The sequence below is a fragment of the Pseudophryne corroboree genome, chromosome 8 (assembly GCF_028390025.1).
Source record: "Pseudophryne corroboree isolate aPseCor3 chromosome 8, aPseCor3.hap2, whole genome shotgun sequence".
In the NCBI taxonomy this organism is placed as follows: domain Eukaryota; kingdom Metazoa; phylum Chordata; class Amphibia; order Anura; family Myobatrachidae; genus Pseudophryne; species Pseudophryne corroboree.
In genome coordinates, this window is record NC_086451.1 from 403,339,569 (window position 1) to 403,366,318 (window position 26,750).

Genomic DNA, 26,750 nt, shown 5'->3' on the forward strand with positions numbered 1-26,750 from the left:
CAGGTGGAGCTAATTATTTCACTTGTGATTCTGTAACGAGACCTGCAAAACATGCACTGTGTGTGCCCCCGAGGACCGAGTTTGAGAACCTCTGATCTACAGTGTTAAATATTAATACTGTATTCCCTACAGTGGGAGATTGTGGACTGACATTAGGAAACCCCCCTCTAGAAATCCTGCGTTTGCCACTGCTGTCACCCTCTTTGTAACGTTCCATTTCCCCCATTGTTAGGGTCTCCTGCCCTGTGCTGCCACGTCGTCATGGCAACCGGGAGACAAGTGCTAGTGGAGTAACCTGAGTGCAGCTGATACTCCGGTTCGGGTCTTTTGCTGTGCAGTGGTTATAGGCTCTGTGCACGGCAGGGGATCCGGTGCTGGTTTTTGTGCTCACAGTCTGTGAGGTCTGAGTGGGGCGTGGACAGCACCTGCTTTATAAGGCCTCTTTTCAGGGTAAGCAGATGCTGCTGAATCTTTGTTGGTTAGTCAGTTCATGAAAGTTAGCCAGAACTGTGTAGCTTTGTATTTGTTTGTTGCTTACTGCAAATAGGCCTGGGGATTTGGTATTACACTCTGCCAATCCAGACCTAGCAGTAAGACTGGAGTCAGTCGTTTAGCTTGCTGGGGTTCTGTTACTACTCTGTGAACTTAGCAAGTTTGCGGCTGTATTCTAAGACTTGCCTGTCTAATCCTGTCTCACTGTGCTAGGTGTCAGGGGTCAGTTTAGTGGCAGTAAGCTAAAACCTGTGCACTGCAAGTGAGAATCAGGATTGTGGAGGCTCTCCTTGTGTCTATCATTCCATCTCTGACCAAGGAGTTTACTGCCACACCCGTTGGTAACCCTTTAGGGTTTTGCTGTTGCCCTTAGCAACAGCATTTCGGGTTCTCTACGTATTAAAACACAACATCTTGCTATTTCCATCTGAGCAGTTCTAATACAAGGGAGATACCCAGTTCCTTAGCCTCTGGGCTTCTCTGTTCACTTTGTGTGTATTTTGTTACCCTATCACCTTCTGTGTACGTTATGTCATATTCCCCAGTTTGTCTGTGAGTCCATTTGTTTTGCATAACAGTTCAAACACCAGTACATTCCTGCAGACACTGGAGTGCATAACAGTTCTGACACCAGTACTTTCCTGCAGGCACTGGTGTGCATAACACCCATAGACTCATTTCCCACCACAACCATCATCTGCTATTTCTCCGAACCCTGATGAGCTGGGCCCTTTCTTCTTACAGTCTCCTGTCCTCCTCTCCTTTTCCACATGGACGTATTTCTTTATTTTCTGCTTTGTGTCTTCTGAAATAAATATTTTTTTCTTATGTCTCAAAGAGATGGATTTTTACTCTATGTATTTGTAAGATGTTACTGGCATGCTTCTATGCTTACATGTTCTGTCTATTGCTGACGGAATGGCGCCACAGAATCTGTGGTGCCTCATAAATAAATGTTAATGATGATAATTTATTCACTATGTGAACCTATAATATGGCGTCTAAGGATTTCCAATGTTATACATGTAATGCAATATAATGAATATGTGTCTCCACAGCTGAGTGAGCAGTATGGACCAGTGTATACCATCTACCTGGGCAGTACTCGTGCTGTTGTTCTGATTGGCTATGATGCAGTGAAGGAGGCGTTGGTTGATCACAGTGATACGTTTAGTGACAGAGGAAAGTTGGGTTCATTTTCTATATTCTTAAAGGATTACGGTAAGATATTTAAAAATATATCAATAATACTAAAATACTACAGTTTTATATATTCTAACCTGCACTTAGCCCTAGCAGGCAGAAGGCAGAGAAATCCCTTTAGTACATATCGAGAAGCAATATATACAGAGATTTTCTCTGTTTTTTCCATTTGTTACCCTTATCTCCAGTTAGTACATGGCTCCCTAACTGTTCGTGACTGGAATGGCAGGAGTCCAACACAGAGCAGCACCCCGGGTGGGCGTATAGTAATGCTCTATCAAAGTCCATAGTTCACAGAAAACAAAACTCTATGTCCTTACATGATCTTTCATACATGCACACCATGAAATTTAAAGTTTAGAATAATTTGACTTTAATCATAAATCAAAAAAGATACTATAAATCCAATACAGGATTTATCACAATTTTTATTTAAGTTTTAAAGTGTGTCACATTACATTAATAAAGTGCAAAATACAATACACATCCTTAAAAAATATTCAACATAATATCTGTTATTTTTAAAAAGATTAAAAAAAGTATAAATCCATTCTTTTTTTAGGGTAAAAAATTGTTAATGAAAAGATGGTGGTAGTAGTAGTAGTAGTAGTAGTATTAAAGTAGTAGAAGTAGTAGAAGCAGCAGCAGCAGCTTTGGTAGCAGTAGTAGGAGTAGGAGTTGCAGCAGTAGTTGTCGTAGTAATAGCAACAGTGGAGGTAATTCCGAGTTGTTCGCTCGCAAGGCGAATTTAGCAGAGTTGCTCACGCTAAGCCGCCGCCTACTGGGAGTGAATCTTAGCTTCTTAAAATTGCGAACGACGTATTCGCAATATTGCAATTACAAACTTCTTAGCAGTTTCAGGGTAGCTTCAGACTTACTCGGCATCTGCGATCAGTTCAGTGCTTGTCGTTCCTGGTTTGACGTCACAAACACACCCAGCGTTCGCCCAGACACTCCTCCATTTCTCCAGCCACTCCCGCGTTTTTTCCGGAAACGGTAGCGTTTTTTCCCACACGCCCATAAAACGGCCTGTTTCCGCCCAGTAACACCCATTTCCTGTCAATCACACTACGATCGCCGGAGCGAAGAAAAAGCCGTGAGTAAAAATACTACCTTCATAGCAAATTTACTTGGCGCAGTCGCAGTGCGAACATTGTGCATGCGCACTAAGCAGAAAAACGCTGCGATGCGAAGAAATTTACAGAGCGAACGACTCGGAATGAGGGCCAGTAGTATTAGCAGCAGCAGAAGTAGTAGCAGTAGTAGCAGCAGCAGCAGTAGTAGCAGTGATAGTAGTAGTTGTAGTAGTGGTGGTAGTAGTAGTAGTAGTAGTGTAGCTTTAGTTGTAGTAGGAATAGCTGCAGTAGACGTTGTACAAGTAATAGTAGTCATTGTAGTAGAATTAGTAGCAGCAGCAGTAGTAGTAGTAGTAGTAGCAGCAGCATCGGTAGTAGTAGTAGCAGCAGCAATAGTAGTACTTGTAGTAGTAGCATTTGTAGTTGCTGTAGCAGTAGTAGTGTAGCAGCCAGAGGCGTCAGAATGGGCAACATGCCCCCCCAAACATGTCAGAGGCACAGGTGCTGGGGAGGGGGAGCTCTTACCCCCAGATCACAGTGGGGGCTCTGACATCAAAACTCTGGTACCGTAGTGTACTGCACTGTGTACTGTCCAGCCAGGTCTTCACAGAGGCATTTCTGGGAGGAGGCAAGTTTACCCAGCAGGCTCAGCATTCTGCGGTGCCAGAGTTTTGAAGTCAGAGTCTCTGCAATGATCTGGATGTAAGCGCTCCTGGCAGGGGAGGGGATAAAGGTGGGGGGGAGCACCAAAATCTTTTTTTTTTTTTTTTTTATCTACACCCACCCCAAATACAACACATTCTGGCCCCCCAGGTATCAGCAGTAGTAGTAGTAGTTGTAGCAACAGCAGTAGTAGTAGCAGTGGTAATAGTTGTTGTAGTCAAAGTATTATTATTATTAGTAGTAGTAGTAGTAGTAGTTGTCACAGTATTAGGTTTAGTATAGCTGTAGTAGTAGGAGTAGCAGCAGTAGAAGTTGTAGTAGTAATAATTGTAGCAGTAGTAGTAACGGTAGTAGTAGTGGTGGTATAAGTAATGTAGCAGTAGTAGTGGTAGTAGTAGTAATTGTTGTAGTAGTAGTAGTAGTAGTAGTAGGAATAGCAGCAGTAGCAGTTATAGTAGTAGCAGTGGTAGTACTTACAGTAGTAGTTGTAGTAGAAGTAGTAGCAGCAGTGTAGAAGCAGTAGTTGTTGTGGTAGTGTAGCAGTAGAAGTAGTAGCAGCAGTAGATGTTATAGTAGCAGTAGTGATGGTAGCTGCAGTAGTAGAAACAGTAGTAGTAGAAGTTATAGTAGTAGTAATAGTTGTAGTACTCAAAGTAGTAGTAGCAGCAGCAGTTGTAGTAGTAGTAGTAGTAGCAGCAGTAGTAGAAACAGTATTAGTAGCAGCAGCAGAAGTAAGCTTAGTGGTGGTAGTAGTAGTTGCTGCAGCAGTAGTAGTAGCAGTTGTTGTAGTAATAGTATTAGTAGTAGTGGTGGAAGATGTAATGTAGTGGTTGTAGTAGCAGTACCAGTAGTAGTAGAGTAGCAGTAGTAGTAGCAACAGTAGAAGTTTTTGTAGTAGAAGCTGCAATATTTCTCTAACGTCCTAGTGGATGCTGGGGACTCCGTAAGGACCATGGGGAATAGACGGGCTCTGCAGGAGACATGGGCACTTTAAGAAAGAATTTAGATTCTGATGTGCTCTGGCTCCTCCCTCTATGTCCCTCCTCCAGACCTCAGTTTGAGACTGTGCCCGGACGAGCTGGGTGCTGTTCAGTGAGCTCTCCTGAGCTTGCTTTGAGAAAGTATTTTGTTAGGTTTTTTATTTTCAGGGAGCTCTGCTGGCAACAGACTCCCTGCATCGTGGGACAGAGGGGAGAGAAGCAGCCCTACTCTCTGAACAGGGCCGGTTCAAGGGCGCAGAGCGCCCCGGGCAGGAAAGGGGCGTGGCCTAATACAGGCGGCGTGGTGAGTCACGCCCCCTGTACATTGAAAGCGCCGCTTGAATGCTGAGCGGTGCGCGATTACGTCATCGCGCACCGCACAGCAAAAGGTCCTCTCCACGAAGAGAAACTAGACGCTATGCGTCTAGTTCCCTTCGTGGAGAGGACCTTTGCTGTGCGGTGCGCGATGACGTCATCGCGCACCGCTCAGCAGTTACTCTCCACGAAGGGAAACTAGACGCATAGCGTCTAGTTCCCTTCACAGGAGGCGCCGAGGACGGGGACGGCAGCGGGCAGCGGAGGCGGACGGGGGACACAGCGGGCAGCAGTGGCGGATCTTGCCATGGTGCGGCGCCCTCCGGATGGCGCCAGCGCCCTCCGGAAGGCGGCGCCCCGGGCAAAAGTCCTGCTTGCCCGGGGCAAGAACCGCTACTGTCTCTGAAGCTAGGTCCTGCTTCTTAGGCTACTGGACACCATTAGCTCCAGAGGGATCGTACACAGGATCTCACAGTCGTCGTCCGATCCCAGAGCCGCGCCGCCGTCCCCCTCGCAGAGCCGGAAGACAGAAGCCGGGTGAGTATGAGAAGCAAGAAGACTTCGAAATCGGCGGCAGAAGACTCCTTTCTTCACTGAGGTAACGCACAGCACTGCAGCTGTGCGCCATTGCTCCCACACACCTCACATACTCCGGTCACTGTAAGGGTGCAGGGCGCAGGGGGGAGGGGCGCCCTGGGTAGAATATGGACCTTACTCCTCGAAAAAGTGCATTGAAGTGCATGAAATGCGTTGGAGATCATTTACACTTCAAGGAGGAAGCCCTCTGCACGGCCATAACATCGGCCGCAACACGAGCAGAATAAACACCTGCTGCACCTGAAGCCGGGATCAACATCACGCCGGCGTACAGCCCGCAGGACATAGCAGGACACGCAAGCGCTGCCAGCCCAGGGCACAGCGGGACACACAAGCACTGCCAGCCCTGCCAACAACCGCAGAGGAAAACCATCAGAGCCGCAGTGCTCCCAGCGGCTCTCAGCGGCTCTCCCAGCGGCTCTTAGCGGTCTCAGCGCTCTCAGCAGCCCCAGAGCAAAGTATAGGGAAAGGTAGGAAACCACGGCAATTCAGGACAATTAAAGTGTTGCTGGCTACCTCTTTCACCACATCCACTCAAAAGAGTGTAAACATTATATCACTAATAACAATTTTTTTCTTTTTTACAGGTACCACTTTTTATAATTTAATCTCTATACACTTAATGCACACATTTAATTAACATCCACAACGCTTTCTTTTAAACATAGCATATGGACCTCTTTTGGCAAAAGTACACATTTATACAGTTGGGCACTGTATGTTAGGCGCCGGGGTCCGCTCGGCCGTGCGGCCCGGCGCCTAGCAACCAGGGACGCCAGGCGCGTTCAGCCGCCGGCTCCCTGGCAACGCTGAGACGCCGGGCGCACGGAGCCGCCTCTGGCCTTAGCAACGGGGACGCCACGTGCAGCCGCGTTCCCCGTTGCTGGGTCTATCCTCATTGTTATGTGCTGGCCGTGCAGCATGCAAGCTGCACGGCATTTCTTTTGATTATCCTGTCTGGATCTTGATTGGAGGATGCCTGAATAAAGGCATCCTCAGGACTTCCTACAGACGCCGGTGATAGTTTCCTGTTTGCCTTGTCTGCTGCAGAGAGTTCCCAGTCCCGGTCTATTCGGTTGTTCCTGTCCTCAGAGATCCTGTACTCGGAAGTTACCATCTGTTCCTGGAGTCTGACCGAGCACCTTTAACATCTGGTGGTGTTCGTGAGTCACGGCGCAGCCGTGTGTTGCGGCTTGTCCGCTACTGTTTATTATTTTGTTTATATTGTGTTCTGGAGTTTTGCGGAGGATTCCGCTTCCACAGATCCACTCTGGTGTCCAGCGGTGCCGGATAGGAGTGTCGGATCAGTGGATCTTTGGTTGTCCTTTTCCCTGGCGGCTAGTCCGCACATACCTTTTGATTTAGTTAGTCAGCTTGTAACCCCTGGCCGTGTTGCTTAGTCAGAGGGCCCCTTGTTATCACCCTGTCTCGGATTTCCCCTTGTCTCCCATTAAGACCTGCGGGGGCATCGGGGTTGGGCAGACATAATCCGCCCTTCGAACGCGGCTGCCATGGGCTCAAGCAACCATAGTCTCGCAGGGGATTTCTGATAACACGGGCGAGACAACGGAGTTAGGGCGCCAGGGGTTATTAGGCCTTCCAGCTCCCACAACCAGCTTATTTTCCTGAACTCAGATCCCTGTCATTAGATCTCCTCCGGTCTGGAGTTCAGGAATCATAACATTATCACCGGCCCACAAAAGAAAAAATTTGAACAAGAGTTAATTTTTTCACTTATTCAGTTGGGAGATTTTTGTCGGCCTCATGAATCCCACCGGTGTTGGGCCAAATCCTGGCCAGTTTCTAGTTAGTCAGATTCAGGAACTTACTCAGATGGTTCAGGATCTGTCCCTCCGGGTGAGCTCACAGGAAGATCTGTTACGGACCTCCCCGAGGGTCGTCCCTGAACCAAAAATGCATCTGCCTGACCGTTTTTCTGGAGATAGAAAGCAGTTTTTTAATTTTAAAGAATCTTGCAAACTGTATTTTCGTTTAAGACCAGTTACCTCAGGTACAGAGGCTCAGCGGGTTGGGATTATTATTTCTCTGCTCCAGGGGGATCCTCAGACCTGGGCTTTTGGTTTAAAGACAGACGATCCGGCCTTATCGTCTGTAGACGCCTTTTTAAAATCTTTAGGGCTATTGTATGACGACCCTGATAGAGAGGCATCCGCAGAAAGTCAGTTGCGTGCTCTTAGACAGGGTAGGAATCCCACAGAGAATTATTGTACGGAGTTTCGCCGTTGGTCGAACGACTGTGGCTGGAATGACCCAGCCCTGCGCAGTCAGTTTCGCCTCGGCTTATCTGAATCTATAAAAGACAGTCTCCTCCAGTATCCCGCTCCTGCGACCCTCGATAACCTCATGGAGCTCTCTATTAAGATAGATCGTCGGCTCAGAGAGCGGAGGGCTGAAAAAGGGGCATCTGTCGGGTCCTCTTCCTGGGTTCCTTCCGTTCCTGTAGACATAGAGGAGCATATGCAGATAGGTCTCTCCAAATTGTCTCCGGAAGAAAGAACCAGGAGGCAAAATTCTGGTCTGTGTTTATACTGCGGAGGTAAGGGACATTTTGCCCGTAGTTGTCCAAACAAGTCGGGAAACTTCCTGACCAAGTGAGTTGTGAGGGGGTTCACTTTGGTCTGCAGCTCATCTCCTCAAATAATTCACTGTTGGTTCCTGTTAAAGTTTCCTATGGCAGCCTCTGTTCCTCGGTCTCAGCTTTTGTGGACAGTGGAGCTGCAGGAAACTTTATGGATATAACATTGGCCAAGGCCTTAGGTATTCCTCAGCTAACCTTGAATAGGTGTATCACCATGCATGGTTTAGACGGGAGTCCCTTGTCCAATGGGGTTATTTCTCTATGTACACCTCCAGTTTTGCTCTCGGTGGGAGCTTTGCATTCTGAAAAGATTGAGTTTTTCCTTACCCATTGTCCAGCAGTTCCTGTGGTTCTGGGTCACCCTTGGCTGGCCTTTCATAATCCCATCATAGATTGGCAGTCCGGGGAGATCCTACAATGGGGTACCATCTGTGATAAAGAATGTATTACGCTTCCTATCCGAGTAGCTGCCGCCGGTTCCGCACATATTCCTGGGGAATACCAGGATTTTGTTGATGTGTTTTCCAAGGGCAATGCAGATATTTTGCCTCCCCATAGGCCTTATGATTGTACCATTGAGTTAATTCCTGGTGCCACGTTGCCTAAAGGAAGGTTATATGCATTGTCTGGTCCTGAAACTGTGGCCATGAATGAGTATGTGAAAGAAAGCCTTGGGAAAGGGTTTATCAGGCCATCTAAATCCCCTTTAAGTGCAGGGTTCTTCTTCGTAGAGAAGAAGGACGGTTCACTCAGACCCTGCATTGACTTTAGAGCTCTGAATAAAATCTCAGTAAAGAATACTTACCCTCTGCCGCTGATCTTTGTCATCTTTGATCAGCTACGTTCGGCTGTTATTTTCTCTAAGATTGATCTGAGAGGAGCATATAACCTCATCAGAATTAGAGATGAGCGCCTGAAATTTTTCGGGTTTTGTGTTTTGGTTTTGGGTTCGGTTCCGCGGCCGTGTTTTGGGTTCGAACGCGTTTTGGCAAAACCTCACCGAATTATTTTTGTCGGATTCGGGTGTGTTTTGGATTCGGGTGTTTTTTTCCAAAAACACTAAAAAACAGCTTAAATCATAGAATTTGGGGGTCATTTTGATCCCAAAGTATTATTAACCTCAAAAACCATAATTTACACTCATTTTCAGTCTATTCTGAATACCTCACACCTCACAATATTATTTTTAGTCCTAAAATTTGCACCGAGGTCGCTGTATGAGTAAGATAAGCGACCCTAGTGGCCGACACAAACACCGGGCCCATCTAGGAGTGGCACTGCAGTGTCACGCAGGATGTCCCTTCCAAAAAACCCTCCCCAAACAGCACATGACGCAAAGAAAAAAAGAGGCGCAATGAGGTAGCTGTGTGAGTAAGATTAGCGACCTAGTGGCCGACACAAACACCGGGCCCATCTAGGAGTGGCACTGCAGTGTCACGCAGGATGGCCCTTCCAAAAAACCCTCCCCAAACAGCACATGACGCAAAGAAAAAAAGAGGCGCAATGAGGTAGCTGACTGTGTGAGTAAGATTAGCGACCCTAGTGGCCGACACAAACACCGGGCACATCTAGGAGTGGCACTGCAGTGTCACGCAGGATGTCCCTTCCAAAAAACCCTCCCCAAACAGCACATGACGCAAAGAAAAAAAGAGGCGCAATGAGGTAGCTGTGTGAGTAAGATTAGCGACCCTAGTGGCCGACACAAACACCGGGCACATCTAGGAGTGGCACTGCAGTGTCACGCAGGATGTCCCTTCCAAAAAACCCTCCCCAAACAGCACATGACGCAAAGAAAAAAAGAGGCGCAATGAGGTAGCTGACTGTGTGAGTAAGATTAGCGACCCTAGTGGCCGACACAAACACCGGGCACATCTAGGAGTGGCACTGCAGTGTCACGCAGGATGTCCCTTCCAAAAAACCCTCCCCAAACAGCACATGACGCAAAGAAAAAAAGAGGCGCAATGAGGTAGCTGTGTGAGTAAGATTAGCGACCCTAGTGGCCGACACAAACACCGGGCCCATCTAGGAGTGGCACTGCAGTGTCACGCAGGATGTCCCTTCCAAAAAACCCTCCCCAATCAGCACATGATGCAAAGAAAAAGAAAAGAAAAAAGAGGTGCAAGATGGAATTATCCTTGGGCCCTCCCACCCACCCTTATGTTGTATAAACAAAACAGGACATGCACACTTTAACCAACCCATCATTTCAGTGACAGGGTCTGCCACACGACTGTGACTGATATGACGGGTTGGTTTGGACCCCCCCCAAAAAAGAAGCAATTAATCTCTCCTTGCACAAACTGGCTCTACAGAGGCAAGATGTCCACCTCATCTTCACCCTCCGATATATCACCGTGTACATCCCCCTCCTCACAGATTATCAATTCGTCCCCACTGGAATCCACCATCTCAGCTCCCTGTGTACTTTGTGGAGGCAATTGCTGCTGGTCAATGTCTCCGCGGAGGAATTGATTATAATTCATTTTAATGAACATCATCTTCTCCACATTTTCTGGATGTAACCTCGTACGCCGATTGCTGACAAGGTGAGCGGCGGCACTAAACACTCTTTCGGAGTACACACTTGTGGGAGGGCAACTTAGGTAGAATAAAGCCAGTTTGTGCAAGGGCCTCCAAATTGCCTCTTTTTCCTGCCAGTATAAGTACGGACTGTGTGACGTGCCTACTTGGATGCGGTCACTCATATAATCCTCCACCATTCTATCAATGTTGAGAGAATCATATGCAGTGACAGTAGACGACATGTCCGTAATCGTTGTCAGGTCCTTCAGTCCGGACCAGATGTCAGCATCAGCAGTCGCTCCAGACTGCCCTGCATCACCGCCAGCGGGTGGGCTCGGAATTCTGAGCCTTTTCCTCGCACCCCCAGTTGCGGGAGAATGTGAAGGAGGAGATGTTGACAGGTCGCGTTCCGCTTGACTTGACAATTTTGTCACCAGCAGGTCTTTCAACCCCAGCAGACCTGTGTCTGCCGGAAAGAGAGATCCAAGGTAGGCTTTAAATCTAGGATCGAGCACGGTGGCCAAAATGTAGTGCTCTGATTTCAACAGATTGACCACCCGTGAATCCTTGTTAAGCGAATTAAGGGCTGCATCCACAAGTCCCACATGCCTAGCGGAATCGCTCCGTGTTAGCTCCTTCTTCAATGCCTCCAGCTTCTTCTGCAAAAGCCTGATGAGGGGAATGACCTGACTCAGGCTGGCAGTGTCTGAACTGACTTCACGTGTGGCAAGTTCAAAGGGCATCAGAACCTTGCACAACGTTGAAATCATTCTCCACTGCACTTGAGACAGGTGCATTCCATCTCCTATATCGTGCTCAATTGTATAGGCTTGAATGGCCTTTTGCTGCTCCTCCAACCTCTGAAGCATATAGAGGGTTGAATTCCACCTCGTTACCACTTCTTGCTTCAGATGATGGCAGGGCAGGTTCAGTAGTTTTTGGTGGTGCTCCAGTCTTCTGTACGTGGTGCCTGTACGCCGAAAGTGTCCCGCAATTTTTCTGGCCACCGACAGCATCTCTTGCACGCCCCTGTCGTTTTTTAAAAAATTCTGCACCACCAAATTCAAGGTATGTGCAAAACATGGGACGTGCTGGAATTTGCCCATATTTAATGCACACACAATATTGCTGGCGTTGTCCGATGCCACAAATCCACAGGAGAGTCCAATTGGGGTAACCCATTCCGCGATGATCTTCCTCAGTTGCCGTAAGAGGTTTTCAGCTGTGTGCGTATTCTGGAAAGCGGTGATACAAAGCGTAGCCTGCCTAGGAAAGAGTTGGCGTTTGCGAGATGCTGCTACTGGTGCCGCCGCTGCTGTTCTTGCGGCGGGAGTCCATACATCTACCCAGTGGGCTGTCACAGTCATATAGTCCTGACCCTGCCCTGCTCCACTTGTCCACATGTCCGTGGTTAAGTGGACATTGGGTACAACTGCATTTTTTAGGACACTGGTGAGTCTTTTTCTGACGTCCGTGTACATTCTCGGTATCGCCTGCCTAGAGAAGTGGAACCTAGATGGTATTTGGTAACGGGGGCACACTGCCTCAATAAATTGTCTAGTTCCCTGTGAACTAACGGCGGATACCGGACGCACGTCTAACACCAACATAGTTGTCAAGGACTCAGTTATCCGCTTTGCAGTAGGATGACTGCTGTGATATTTCATCTTCCTCGCAAAGGACTGTTGAACAGTCAATTGCTTACTGGAAGTAGTACAAGTGGGCTTACGACTTCCCCTCTGGGATGACCATCGACTCCCAGCGGCAACAACAGCAGCGCCAGCAGCAGTAGGCGTTACACGCAAGGATGCATCGGAGGAATCCCAGGCAGGAGAGGACTCGTCAGACTTGCCAGTGACATGGCCTGCAGGACTATTGGCATTCCTGGGGAAGGAGGAAATTGACACTGAGGGAGTTGGTGGGGTGGTTTGCGTGAGCTTGGTTACAAGAGGAAGGGATTTACTGGTCAGTGGACTGCTTCCGCTGTCACCCAAAGTTTTTGAACTTGTCACTGACTTATTATGAATGCGCTGCAGGTGACGTATAAGGGAGGATGTTCCGAGGTGGTTAACGTCCTTACCCCTACTTATTACAGCTTGACAAAGGGAACACACGGCTTGACACCTGTTGTCCGCATTTCTGGTGAAATACCTCCACACCGAAGAGCTGATTTTTTGGGTATTTTCACCTGGCATGTCAACGGCCATATTCCTCCCACGGACAACAGGTGTCTCCCCGGGTGCCTGACTTAAACAAACCACCTCACCATCAGAATCCTCCTGGTCAATTTCCTCCCCAGCGCCAGCAACACCCATATCCTCCTCATCCTGGTGTACTTCAACACTGACATCTTCAATCTGACTATCAGGAACTGGACTGCGGGTGCTCCTTCCAGCACTTGCAGGGGGCGTGCAAATGGTGGAAGGCGCATGCTCTTCACGTCCAGTGTTGGGAAGGTCAGGCATCGCAACCGACACATTTGGACTCTCCTTGTGGATTTGGGATTTCAAAGAACGCACAGTTCTTTGCGGTGCTTTTGCCAGCTTGAGTCTTTTCAGTTTTCTAGCGAGAGGCTGAGTGCTTCCATCCTCATGTGAAGCTGAACCACTAGCCATGAACATAGGCCAGGGCCTCAGCCGTTCCTTGCCACTCCGTGTGGTAAATGGCATATTGGCAAGTTTACGCTTCTCCTCCGACAATTTTATTTTAGGTTTTGGAGTCCTTTTTTTTCTGATATTTGGTGTTTTGGATTTGACATGCTCTGTACTATGACATTGGGCATCGGCCTTGGCAGACGACGTTGCTGGCATTTCATCGTCTCGGCCATGACTAGTGGCAGCAGCTTCAGCACGAGGTGGAAGTGGATCTTGATCTTTCCCTAATTTTGGAACCTCAACTTTTTTGTTCTCCATATTTTATAGGCAGAACTAAAAGGCACCTCAGGTAAACAATGGAGATGGATGGATTGGATACTAGTATACAATTATGGACGGACTGCCACGGTTAGGTGGTATAAAAAAACCACGGTTAGGTGGTATATAATACAATTATGGATGGACGGACTGCCTGCCGAGTGCCGACACAGAGGTAGCCACAGCCGTGAACTACCGCACTGTACACTGGTTGATAAAGAGATAGTAGTATACTCGTAACAACTAGTATGACGACGGTATAAAGAATGAAAAAAAAACCACGGTTAGGTGGTATATATTATAATACAATTATGGTTGGATGGACTGCCTGCCGAGTGCCGACACAGAGGTAGCCACAGCCGTGAACTACCGCACTGTACACTGGTTGATAAAGAGATAGTAGTATACTCGTAACAACTAGTATGACGACGGTATAAAGAATGAAAAAAAAACCACGGTTAGGTGGTATATATTATAATACAATTATGGTTGGACGGACTGCCTGCCGAGTGCCGACACAGAGGTAGCCACAGCCGTGAACTACCGCACTGTACACTGGTTGATAAAGAGATAGTAGTATACTCGTAACAACTAGTATGACGACGGTATAAAGAATGAAAAAAAAACCACGGTTAGGTGGTATATATTATAATACAATTATGGATGGACGAACTGCCTGCCGAGTGCCGACACAGAGGTAGCCACAGCCGTGAACTACCGCACTGTACACTGGTTGATAAAGAGATAGTAGTATACTCGTAACAACTAGTATGACGACGGTATAAAGAATGAAAAAAAAACCACGGTTAGGTGGTATATATTATAATACAATTATGGTTGGACGGACTGCCTGCCGAGTGCCGACACAGAGGTAGCCACAGCCGTGAACTACCGCACTGTACACTGGTTGATAAAGAGATAGTAGTATACTCGTAACAACTAGTATGACGACGGTATAAAGAATGAAAAAAAAAACACGGTTAGGTGGTATATAATACAATTATGGTTGGACGGACTGCCTGCCGAGTGCCGACACAGAGGTAGCCACAGCCGTGAACTACCGCACTGTACACTGGTTGATAAAGAGATAGTAGTATACTCGTAACAACTAGTATGACGACGGTATAAAGAATGAAAAAAAAACCACGGTTAGGTGGTATATATTATAATACAATTATGGTTGGACGGACTGCCTGCCGAGTGCCGACACAGAGGTAGCCACAGCCGTGAACTACCGCACTGTACACTGGTTGATAAAGAGATAGTAGTATACTCGTAACAACTAGTATGACGACGGTATAAAGAATGAAAAAAAAACCACGGTTAGGTGGTATATATTATAATACAATTATGGATGGACGGACTGCCTGCCGAGTGCCGACACAGAGGTAGCCACAGCCGTGAACTACCGCACTGTACACTGGTTGATAAAGAGATAGTAGTATACTCGTAACAACTAGTATGACGACGGTATAAAGAATGAAAAAAAAACCACGGTTAGGTGGTATATATTATAATACAATTATGGTTGGACGGACTGCCTGCCGAGTGCCGACACAGAGGTAGCCACAGCCGTGAACTACCGCACTGTACACTGGTTGATAAAGAGATAGTAGTATACTCGTAACAACTAGTATGACGACGGTATAAAGAATGAAAAAAAAACCACTGTTAGGTGGTATATAATACAATTATGGTTGGACGGATTGCCTGCCGAGTGCCGACACAGAGGTAGCCACAGCCGTGAACTACCGCACTGTACACTGGTTGATAAAGAGATAGTAGTATACTCGTAACAACTAGTATGACGACGGTATAAAGAATGAAAAAAAAACCACGGTTAGGTGGTATATATTATAATACAATTATGGTTGGACGGACTGCCTGCCGAGTGCCGACACAGAGGTAGCCACAGCCGTGAACTACCGCACTGTACACTGGTTGATAAAGAGATAGTAGTATACTCGTAACAACTAGTATGACGACGGTATAAAGAATGAAAAAAAAACCACGGTTAGGTGGTATATATTATAATACAATTATGGATGGACGGACTGCCTGCCGAGTGCCGACACAGAGGTAGCCACAGCCGTGAACTACCGCACTGTACACTGGTTGATAAAGAGATAGTAGTATACTCGTAACAACTAGTATGACGACGGTATAAAGAATGAAAAAAAAACCACGGTTAGGTGGTATATATTATAATACAATTATGGTTGGACGGACTGCCTGCCGAGTGCCGACACAGAGGTAGCCACAGCCGTGAACTACCGCACTGTACACTGGTTGATAAAGAGATAGTAGTATACTCGTAACAACTAGTATGACGACGGTATAAAGAATGAAAAAAAAAACACGGTTAGGTGGTATATATTATAATACAATTATGGATGGACGGACTGCATGCCGAGTGCCGACACAGAGGTAGCCACAGCCGTGAACTACCGCACTGTACTGTGTCTGCTGCTAATATAGACTGGTTGATAAAGAGATAGTATACAATACTACTAATATACTGGTGGTCAGGCACTGGTCACCACTAGTCACACTGGCAGTGGCACTCCTGCAGCAAAAGTGTGCACTGTTTAATTTTAATATAATATTATTTATCATGTACTCCTGGCTCCTGCTATAACAACCTGCAGTGCTCCCCAGTCTCCCCCACAATTATAAGCTTTATATACAATACATTGATGTGCAGCACACTGGGCTGAGCAGTGCACACAGACTGAGTCACTGTGTGACTGTGTATCGTTTTTTTCAGGCAGAGAACGGATATATTAAATAAAACAAACAACTGCACTGTCTCTGGTGGTCACTGGTCACTGTGGTCGTCAGTCACTAAACTCTGTCTGCACTCTCTTCTAATCTACAGTATCACAGCAATCTCTCTCTCTCTCTCTCTTCTAAATCTAATCTAAATGGAGAGGACGCCAGCCACGTCCTCTCCCTATCAATCTCAATGCACGTGTGAAAATGGCGGCGACGCGCGGCTCCTTATATAGAATCCGAGTCTCGCGATAGAATCCGAGCCTCGCGAGAATCCGACAGCGTCATGATGACGTTCGGGCGCGCTCGGGTTAACCGAGCAAGGCGGGAAGATCCGAGTCGCTCGGACCCGTGAAAAAAAAAGTGAAGTTCGTGCGGGTTCGGATTCAAAGAAACCGAACCCGCTCATCTCTAATCAGAATCAAGTCAGGGGATGAGTGGAAAACGGCATTTAGTACTCAGTCAGGCCACTATGAGTATCTGGTCATGCCATTCGGCCTATCTAACGCTCCGGCAGTTTTCCAGGATCTCATTAATGATGTGCTCCGTGAGTTTCTGGGAAGATTCGTCGTGGTCTATTTAGACGATATTTTGATATATTCTGACTCCGTGGAACAGCATGTTACCCAGGTGCGTCAGGTGCTAAAGAAATTACGTGAAAATCACTTATATGCCAAGCTGGAGAAGTGTGAATTTCATGTCACAGAAGTATCCTTTTTAGGGTACATTATTTCCCCTCGGGGATTCCGAATGGAACCAAAAAAGCTCCAGGCCATCCTTAGTTGGGCGCAACCCACCAATTTAAAAGCAATCCAGCGCTTTTTAGGGTTTGCAAACTACTATAGAAGATTTATTCACTCTTTCTCTGACCTAGTTGCTCCTATTGTGGCACTTACTAAGAAGGGAGCAGATCCTACCAATTGGTCATGTGAAGCTGAGTTATCTTTTCAGGCCTTAAAACAAGCCTTTGTCTCTGCCCCTGTCCTTAGACATCCCAACCCAGAATTACCTTTCATTGTTGAGGTTGATGCCTCGGAGGTTGGAGTAGGGGCTATCCTGTCTCAGAAGGATCCAGATTCCCTTGAGTTACATCCTTGTGCCTTTATGTCCAGGAAATTCTCATCTGCAGAATCCAACTACGACGTTGGTAACCGGGAATTGCTGGCTATTAAATGGGCTTTCGAGGAGTGGAGACATTGGCTTGAAGGAGCGACCCATACCATTTCAGTTTTGACTGATCACAAAAATCTTCAATACATTGAATCGGCTAAACGACTGAATGCCCGACAGGCTCGTTGGGCTTTATTTTTTACTCGTTTCAAATTCATTATCACCTTCAGACCAGGTTCCAAGAATACCAAGGCAGATGCCCTGTCACGCAGTTTCCTTCCGGTTCAAGACAACAGTCCTGTTACTCCCATACTTCCGTCTTCAGTCATTCAGGCAGGTCTCACACAGGATGTATTTTCCCAATTAAAGCTGCTTCAACATCAAGCTCCTGGAAATACTCCTGCTGGTCGTCTTTTTGTCCCTGAATTTTTGAGAGCAACTGTTTTGGCAGAGTTTCATGATAGCAAAGTTGCCGGGCATCCTGGAATCGCCAAGACTTTGGAATTGGTTTCCCGCTCAGTATGGTGGCCTGGTCTTTCCAAAGACATTAAAGAGTTTGTTTTTTCGTGTCAGGTCTGTGCACAGCATAAAGTTCCTCGTTCTTTGCCTATTGGTCAACTTATGCCCTTGAATGTTCCCCTTAGGCCATGGTCGCATATCTCCATGGATTTTGTGGTGGACCTCCCTCTGTCAGCAGGATGCCGAGTCATATGGGTAGTAGTGGACCATTTTAGCAAAATGGCCCATTTCATTGCTCTTCCCCGATTGCCATCTGCCCAGGGATTGGCAGTCCTGTTCCTCCGTCATGTTTTCAGACTCCATGGGTTACCCACCGATATTGTTTCTGACAGGGGTCCACAATTCATTGCGCAATTTTGGAAATCTTTTTGTGCTTCGTTAAAGATGAAATTATCATTAACCTACGGCTATCATCCACAATCCAATGGACAGACTGAGCGAGTTAACCAATCTCTAAAACAATATTTGCGTTTGTACTCGGCCAAACTCCAAAATGACTGGTCTGAGTTTCTTCCATTGGCGGAGTTTGCTTATAATAATGCCTGTCATTCCTCCACCAATGTGTCTCCATTTTTTGCAGTTTTTGGTTTCCACCCCAGAGCTAATTCATTTTTTCAACATTCCTCTGTCTCCTCTCTGGCCCTGACCTCTCATCTTAAACTTATTTGGAAAAAAGTGCACCTGGCTCTCAGAAAAGCAGCTTTCCGGGAAAAGAAATTTTCTGACAGGCTCCGGCGGCCGTGCACTTTTAAAGTAGGAGACAGGGTGTGGTTGTCGACTCGCAACATCAAACTTCGACAAACTTCAGCCAGATTGGGTCCTAGATTTATTGGACCATTTCTCATTATCAAAAAAGTCAATCCAGTTGCTTTCCGGTTACGTTTACCAAAAACTTTACGGATCGGAAATACCTTCCATTGCTCATTGCTTAAACCATATGTTTCGTCCAGCAGATTTCCTCGTAAAAAATCTCAGGGGAGATCACCAGTTAATGTACAGGGTCAGCAAGAGTTCTTGGTTGAGAAGGTTCTCGATTCCAAGTTGTCCCGGGGTCGGCTTTATTTTTTGGTGCATTGGAGAGGTTATGGGCCAGAGGAAAGGTCGTGGGTCCTGGATGAAGACCTTCATGCCCCGAGGCTGAAAAGGGCATTTTTTCATGAATTTCCTCGGAAACCTGGCTTTGGGGGTTCCTTGACCCCTCCTCAAGGGGGGGGTACTGTTAGGCGCCGGGGTCCGCTCGGCCGTGCGGCCCGGCGCCTAGCAACCAGGGATGCCAGGCGCGTTCAGCCGCCGGCTCCCTGGCAACGCTGAGACGCCGGGCGCACGGAGCCGCCTCTGGCCTTAGCAACGGGGACGCCACGTGCAGCCGCGTTCCCCGTTGCTGGGTCTATCCTCATTGTTATGTGCTGGCCGTGCAGCATGCAAGCTGCACGGCATTTCTTTTGATTATCCTGTCTGGATCTTGATTGGAGGATGCCTGAATAAAGGCATCCTCAGGACTTCCTACAGACGCCGGTGATAGTTTCCTGTTTGCCTTGTCTGCTGCAGAGAGTTCCCAGTCCCGGTCTATTCGGTTGTTCCTGTCCTCAGAGATCCTGTACTCGGAAGTTACCATCTGTTCCTGGAGTCTGACCGAGCACCTTTAACATCTGGTGGTGTTCGTGAGTCACGGCGCAGCCGTGTGTTGCGGCTTGTCCGCTACTGTTTATTATTTTGTTTATATTGTGTTCTGGAGTTTTGCGGAGGATTCCGCTTCCACAGATCCACTCTGGTGTCCAGCGGTGCCGGATAGGAGTGTCGGATCAGTGGATCTTTGGTTGTCCTTTTCCCTGGCGGCTAGTCCGCACATACCTTTTGATTTAGTTAGTCAGCTTGTAACCCCTGGCCGTGTTGCTTAGTCAGAGGGCCCCTTGTTATCACCCTGTCTCGGATTTCCCCTTGTCTCCCATTAAGACCTGCGGGGGCATCGGGGTTGGGCAGACATAATCCGCCCTTCGAACGCGGCTGCCATGGGCTCAAGCAACCATAGTCTCGCAGGGGATTTCTGATAACACGGGCGAGACAACGGAGTTAGGGCGCCAGGGGTTATTAGGCCTTCCAGCTCCCACAACCAGCTTATTTTCCTGAACTCAGATCCCTGTCATTAGATCTCCTCCGGTCTGGAGTTCAGGAATCATAACACTGTATATATGTATGAGCCCCCACCAAGAAAATTTATATTTAAGCGGGACAGAAGCCCGCCGTCGAGGGGGCAGGGCTTCTTCCTCAGCACTCACCTGCGCCATTTTTTCTCCACAGCTCCACTGAGAGGAAGCTCCCCAGGCTCTCCTCTGCAGATACACGGTAGAAGAGGGTAAAAAGAGAGGGGGCATATAATTAGGCGCAAAAATCAATATAAACAGCAGCTACAGGGTTAACATTAAGTTACTGTGTTATTCCTGGGTTTATAGCGCTGGGGTGTGTGCTGGCATACTCTCTCTCTGTCTCTCCAAAGGGCCTTGTGGGGGAATGGTCTTCAGATGAGCATTCCCTGAGTGTGTGGTGTGTCGGTACGTGTGTGTCGACATGTCTGAGGTAAAAGGCTCCCTTAAGGAGGAGATGGAGGAGTGTGTGTGTGTGTGAGTGGTGTCTCCGTCGACAACGCCGACACCTGTTTGGATATGTGAAATTAAGTGCTAAGGTAAATTTATTGCACAAAAGATTAGAGAACAGACAGGGAATCTACCATGTCTGTCCCTATGTCGCAGAGACCTTCAGAGTCTCTCAATGCTCACTATCCAAAATAATAGACACTGATATCGACACGGAGTCTGACTCCAGTGTCGACTACGATAATGCAAAGTTACAGCCAAAATGGGAGGAAAGTATTCAATATATGATTATTGTAATAAAAATTTTTATTTTTCATATCACTGATGACTCATCTGTCCCTGACACAAGGGTACACATGTTTAAGGGGAAGAAAGCTGAGGTAAATTTCCCTCCTCTCATGAAGAAAAAGAGCGGGAATCTCCAGACAAGAGACTACAGTTTCCCACAAAGAATTCTCAGGGAGTATCCTTTCCCTACTAGGGCCAGGATACGATGGGAATCTTCCCCTAGGGTATCACGTTTGCCCAAAAGGTAGCGCTGACTTAACAGCTATCCTCAGGGATCCTGCAGATAGCATGCAGCAAAAGTACTTTGAAGTCCATTTACACACAATCTGGTACACTACTCAAACCGGCAATTGTGTCGGCATGGGTTTATAGCGCTGAAGCAGCGTGGACAGATACCTTATCAGCAGAGATTGAGACCCTAGTATATATATATATATTAGTGCTGGGCACGATAACGCGTTATTAACGCGTTAACGCCATAAGGCAATAACAGCGATAATATTGTTAACGCCGTTAATGCTGCTGCGCCGGAAGAAGCGGCCGGAAGCAGTTATTCATCTGACCCCCTTGATGGAGAAGCCGCTGGATGCCGCCGGAGAAGAGGAAGCCACCGGATGCCGCCGGAGAGGAGGAAGCCGCCAACCGCCATAACTTCTTGAGACTGAGACATCTTCACAATATCTCTGTGAGTACTGGTTTTTTTTATACGGAGCCTAAGCTCTAAGAGTTCTAAGCTAGAACACAAGTGGTGAGACTGGGTGAGTGGGATCCCGTATCGCGCGCTGGCCGGAACTGGGTAACTTACTTACGCGGCTGGGTTGCAGCGAGCAGGGCAGCCCTTCTCTTCTCTGGCGGGTGCCGCTGGATGAGAATGGTTTATGTACATTGGGGCTTATATTGCTTATATTAACAGGAGAGTTAGTGGAAGTTTGGGCCTCCTTCGTTCATTAAGGTCTCCTTGCTGAGCTAATATACTCCCTTTTATTGCTGGGGTGCCTAATCTGCTATAAAGTATAAACAAAAAATACAGTTTTTTTTATTTTTTATAAATTTTATTTTATTTATTTAAAAATGTTTTCACAGAAAATGGAGAAAGGAACCGAAATCTTACATGGACATTTTCATTTTAAATCTCTACCAGATGGCACAGTTGATAAAACCAAAGTTATTTGTAAACACTGCAAAGCTGAATTTTCTTATCACCGGAGTACTTCGAGTCTGAAGTATCACTTAAATGCAATACACACCCTTGATGCCAGCAACTCACCCACTCAAACAAACAGTGGAGGGAAGCTTCGGCAGACTACATTGGATACAGCGTATGGGAGAAGTATAGATAAACAAAAAGCAAGAAAAGCTAACAAATAACATAGCGAAGTGGATAGCTACAAACTGCAGGCCAATTAGTATTGTCGAAGATGTCGGTCTGAGGAATGTTCTTAGGATCGCAACGAATGACAGCACGTATGAGCCTCCCTCAAGACGCACCATCACAAGAAGAATACATGACTTGTATGAAAAGGAGAGTACTACAAAAGCGATGGCGTTACAATGTGTACCACATGTTGCTCTCACTGGAGATTACTGGACATCGCTGGGTAACCATAATTACCTCGGAGTTACAGTGCATTATATTGATGAACACTGGGAGCTACATTCACATGCTCTGACTGTAATGAAAACAGAAGAGAGACATTTTGCTGAAACGTGCGCTGAACATTTTATTCATGTTGCACAGGAGTGGAACATTTCAGATAAAGTCGGCACACTTAGCACAGAGTGCAAGAAATATGATTGCTGCTGCAAGACACCTGCCTTTTGAACATGTCCCCTGCACTGCGCACAGGCTCCAGCGTTCTGTCACAATATCTCTGCAGAACAGTGCGTTTGACAATGTCCTGGCCAAATGCAGAAAAGTTGTAGGCCACTTTAAACACAGTCCAGCAAGTGCTGCAGAATTACAACAACAACAATTTCAACATAGACAAAATAAGGAGTCACTTATACAAGATATTCCAACCAGATGGAATTCGACTCTGGACATGATAAAAAGTGTCTGTAGAAATGAACAGCCACTGAGGGATGTCCTCACCACACACAACACCAAGATTGCCATGCCAACTACAGCTGAAATGGACAAACTGCAGAGGTTGGAAACGCTACTGGAGCCCTGCAGGTATATTTTACATACTTCATATATTTCATTTTTCCACTGTCCTGTCTGTAAAAAATATAGCATGAATGGGATGTAGTTAGGTAGGTTTAGGCACTAACTGGTGGTGGGTAGGAAGCAGGGAGGGTTAGGGTTAGTAGGGAGCAGGGAGGGTTAGGGTTAGTAGGGAGCAGGGAGGGTTAGTATACTTACCGGGGACTTTTGGGTATCTGGATTCCAGGATGCCGCTGTCGGTCTTCTGACCACCAGCATTCTCCCGTACCCAAAGAAATGGGTTTGATATTTTTTACTGTTGCAGGTATGTGACTGAACTTCTGGGAGGAGAAAAGTATGTTTCATGCTCTGTGGTTCTGCCTGCTTTTTGCCATCTCTCTCGGGTCATGGAGAGTTCAGATGATGACCCAGCCTACGTGGTCAAATTTAAGTCTACATTCAGAACAGACCTGGAGACACGCAAAGAAAATGCCAACATTGCATATCTGAAGATTGCTACCGCATTGGACCCTAGATTCAAGGACCTCAAGTGTATACCCAGAGCTGAGAGGGGTGAGGTGTGGGCCTTAGTCACCAACTTACTAAAGGAACAGAGGTTTGTTGCAGAGAAACCTGTGGAAGCAACAACATCAGAGCCACCAAATAAAAAGTTAGCCCTATTGGATGCTTCATCAGAGTCTGATTCTGAACAGGAGGAAGATTCAGTTGAGAACAGTGTGCGTCGATTCAGAGCGGAGCCCACCATCAGTACAGAGTCCTGTCCATTAGAGTGGTGGTCCAAACATGCAGGCTCACACAGCAGGCTGGCCTCCATTGCACAGAAGTACTTGGCCACACCTGCAACATCAGTACCCTGTGAAAGGTTGTTTTCTCTTGCTGGTCATATTGTACAGAAGAAGAGAGTTTCTTTATCATCTGAAAATGTAAATAACCTTGTGTGTCTTAGCAACTGGCTTGGTGCAGAGGAGTAAATAGGTTACACACCTAAAATATATCTGTCCAATCTGGTGGGAAGAAAAATCTGGGTAAGAAAACAGATTTCGATTCTCAGAAAACATATTTTATTTTTTTATTTTTAACGTTTTTTAAATGCTACTGTGTTAAGGGAAAATTGCAAACCAAATGTTTTTGCAGTGTTGTTTAATGTTATTGCACTGTTGTTCATATAGAAATAGTAAAAGTGCGCAATACAGCACTTTTGAATTCATTATTGACTTTAGTCGGCTAACAATATGATTAATCACTATTAATCGCATGAAATCCTGCGATTAATTGCGATTAAAAATTTTAATCGTTGCCCAGCGCTAATATATATATATATATATATATATATATATATATATCTCCCAATAATAGAGTCACTCCTGGACTGCCAATCCGGTGAAGAAATTGGCAGTCCAGGAGTGACTCTATTATTGGGAAATTATGTCTGAGGTTGGCAAGCCTCTGGAGCGCACCCTGGCAAGTTAGTGCAATATCCTGTGGAGTGCCGGCTGTACAAGTTGGATATATATATATATATATATATATATATATATATAAAACATGCCCAAAGAGACATTAGTCTACTGGGTTCTAGAGTCAACGCTATGTCGATTTCTGCTTGACGTGTCCTGTGGAACATGATGCAATGGACAGGTGATACCGACTTAAGAGGCATATGGAAGGTTTACCTTACAAGGCTGAGGATTGTGTGGAGAAGGGATCTCGGACCTGGTCTCCACAGCTATAGCTGGTAATTCTGATCTTTTGCCTTATATTCCCGCACAGCCTAGGAAAGCACGACATTATCAAATGCAGTCCTTTTGATCACAAAAAACAAGAAAGTCCGAGGTGCGTCCTTTATTGCCAGAGGCAGGGGCAGAGGGAAGAAGCTGCACAACACAGCTAGTTCCCAGGAACAGAAGTCCTCCCCGGCCTCTACAAAATCCACCGCATGTCGCTGAGGCTCCACAGACGGAGCTAGGCCCGGTGGGGGCACGTCTTCGTAATTTCAGCCACAAGTGGGTTCACTCCCTGTTGGATCCCTGGGCAATAGATATTGTGTCTCAGGGATACAAGCTGGACATCGAGGAGATGCCCCCTCACCGACGGCCCTGCCGGCTTCCCCCCACGAGAGGGAAATAGTGTTAACTGCAATTCACAAATTGTATCTTCAACAGGTGGTGGTCAAGGTTCCCCTCCTTCAACAAGGAGGGGGTTATTATCCGACCATGTTGTAGTCCCGAAACCGGACGGTTCGGTCAGACCCATATTGAATTTAAAATCCCTGAACATATACCTGAAAAGGTTCAAGAAGGGGGATTTTATGGTGTCTCTGGACATAAAGGATGCATACCTTCATGTCCCCATTTATCCACCTCATCAGGCGTACCTCAGATTTGTGGTACAGGATTGTCATTACCAATTTCAGACGTTGCCGTTTGGTCTCTCCACGGCACTGAGAATATTTACCAAGGTAATGGCGGAAATGATGATACTCCTGCGGAAGCAAGGGGTCGCAATTATCCCATACTTGGATGATCTCCTCATAAAAGCGGGATCAAGAGAGCAGTTGCTGATCAGTGTAGCATTCTCTGGAAGTGTAACGGCAACACGGCTGGATTCTAAATATTCCAAAGTCGCAGTTAGTTCCTACCTTTCCTAGGCATGATTCTAGACACAGACCAGAAAAGGGGTTATCTCCCGATAGAGAGAGCTCAGGAGCACATGACACTGGTCAGGAACCTATTAAAACCGAAACAGGTGTCAGTGCATCACTGCACTCGAGTCCTGGGAAGGATGGTGGCATTATACGAGGCCATTCCCTTCGGCAGGTTCCATGCGAGGACCTTTCAATAAGACTTACTGGACAAGTGGTCCGGATCACATCTTCAGATGCATTGGTTAATCACCCTATCCCCCAGGGCCAGGGTGTCTCTCCTGTGGTGGTTGCAGAGTGCTCACCTTCTCGAGGGCCGCAGATTCGGCATTCAGGACTGGGTCCTGGTGACCACGGATGCAAGCCTCCAAGGGTGGGGAGCAGTCACACAGGGAAGAAATTTCCAAGGTCTGTGGTCAAGTCAGGAGACTTGCCTTCACATCAACATCCTGGAACTAAGGGCTGTATACAACGCCATACGTCAAGCGGAGACCCTGCTTCGCGACCAACCGGTTCTGATTCAGTCAGACACCATCACCGCAGTGGCTCATGTAAACAGACAAGGCAGCACAAGGATCAGGGAAGCGATGGCGGAAGCCACCAGAATTCTTCGCTGGGCGGAAAATCACGTAAGCACACTGTCAGCAGTGTTCATCCCGGGAGTGGACAACTGGGAAGCAGACTTCCTCAGCAGACACGACCTCCACCCGGGAGAGTGGGCACTTCATCAGGAAGTCTTCGCACAGACTGCAAGTCGGTGGGAACTGCCACAGGTGGAGATGATGGCATCCCGCCTCAACAAAAAACTACAGAGGCATTGCGCCAGATCAAGAGACCCTCAGGCGATAGCTATAGATGCCCTGGTGACACCGTGGGTGTTCCAGTCGGTCTATGTATTTCCTCCTCTTCCTCTCATACCCAAGGTGCTGAGAATAATAAGAAAAAGAGGAGTGAGAACAATACTCATTGTTCCAGATTGGCCACGAAAGACTTGGTATCCAGATCTGCAAGAAATGCTCACAGAGGACCCGTGGCCTCTTCCTCTAAGACAGGACTTGTTGCAACAGGGGCCCTGTCTGTTCCAAGACTTACCGTGGCTGCGTTTGACGGCATGGTGGTTGAATGCCGGATCCTAGCGGAGAAAGGCGGAATGGAGGAGGTCATTCTTACGCTGATAAAGGCTAGGAAGGACGTGACAGCTCAACATTATCACTGTATATGGCGAAAATATGTTGCTTGGTGTGAGGCCAGAAATGCCCCTACGGAGGAATTCTAGCTGGGCAGTTTCCTTCACTTCCTACA

At 46.9% G+C, this 26,750-nt stretch overlaps 1 protein-coding gene across 2 annotated transcripts in view; it reads left to right on the forward strand.

Annotated features, from left to right (window-relative positions):
- The window catches only part of LOC134949310 (cytochrome P450 2A4-like), a 156,396-nt gene that overhangs the window by 3,225 nt on the left and 126,421 nt on the right, over positions 1 to 26,750 (forward strand). For both annotated transcript variants that reach the window (XM_063937809.1, XM_063937808.1), the window contains one exon: positions 1,551 to 1,713. In XM_063937809.1, coding sequence (XP_063793879.1) covers positions 1,551 to 1,713 — 163 coding nt within the window. The remainder of the gene's footprint in view (positions 1 to 1,550; positions 1,714 to 26,750) is intronic.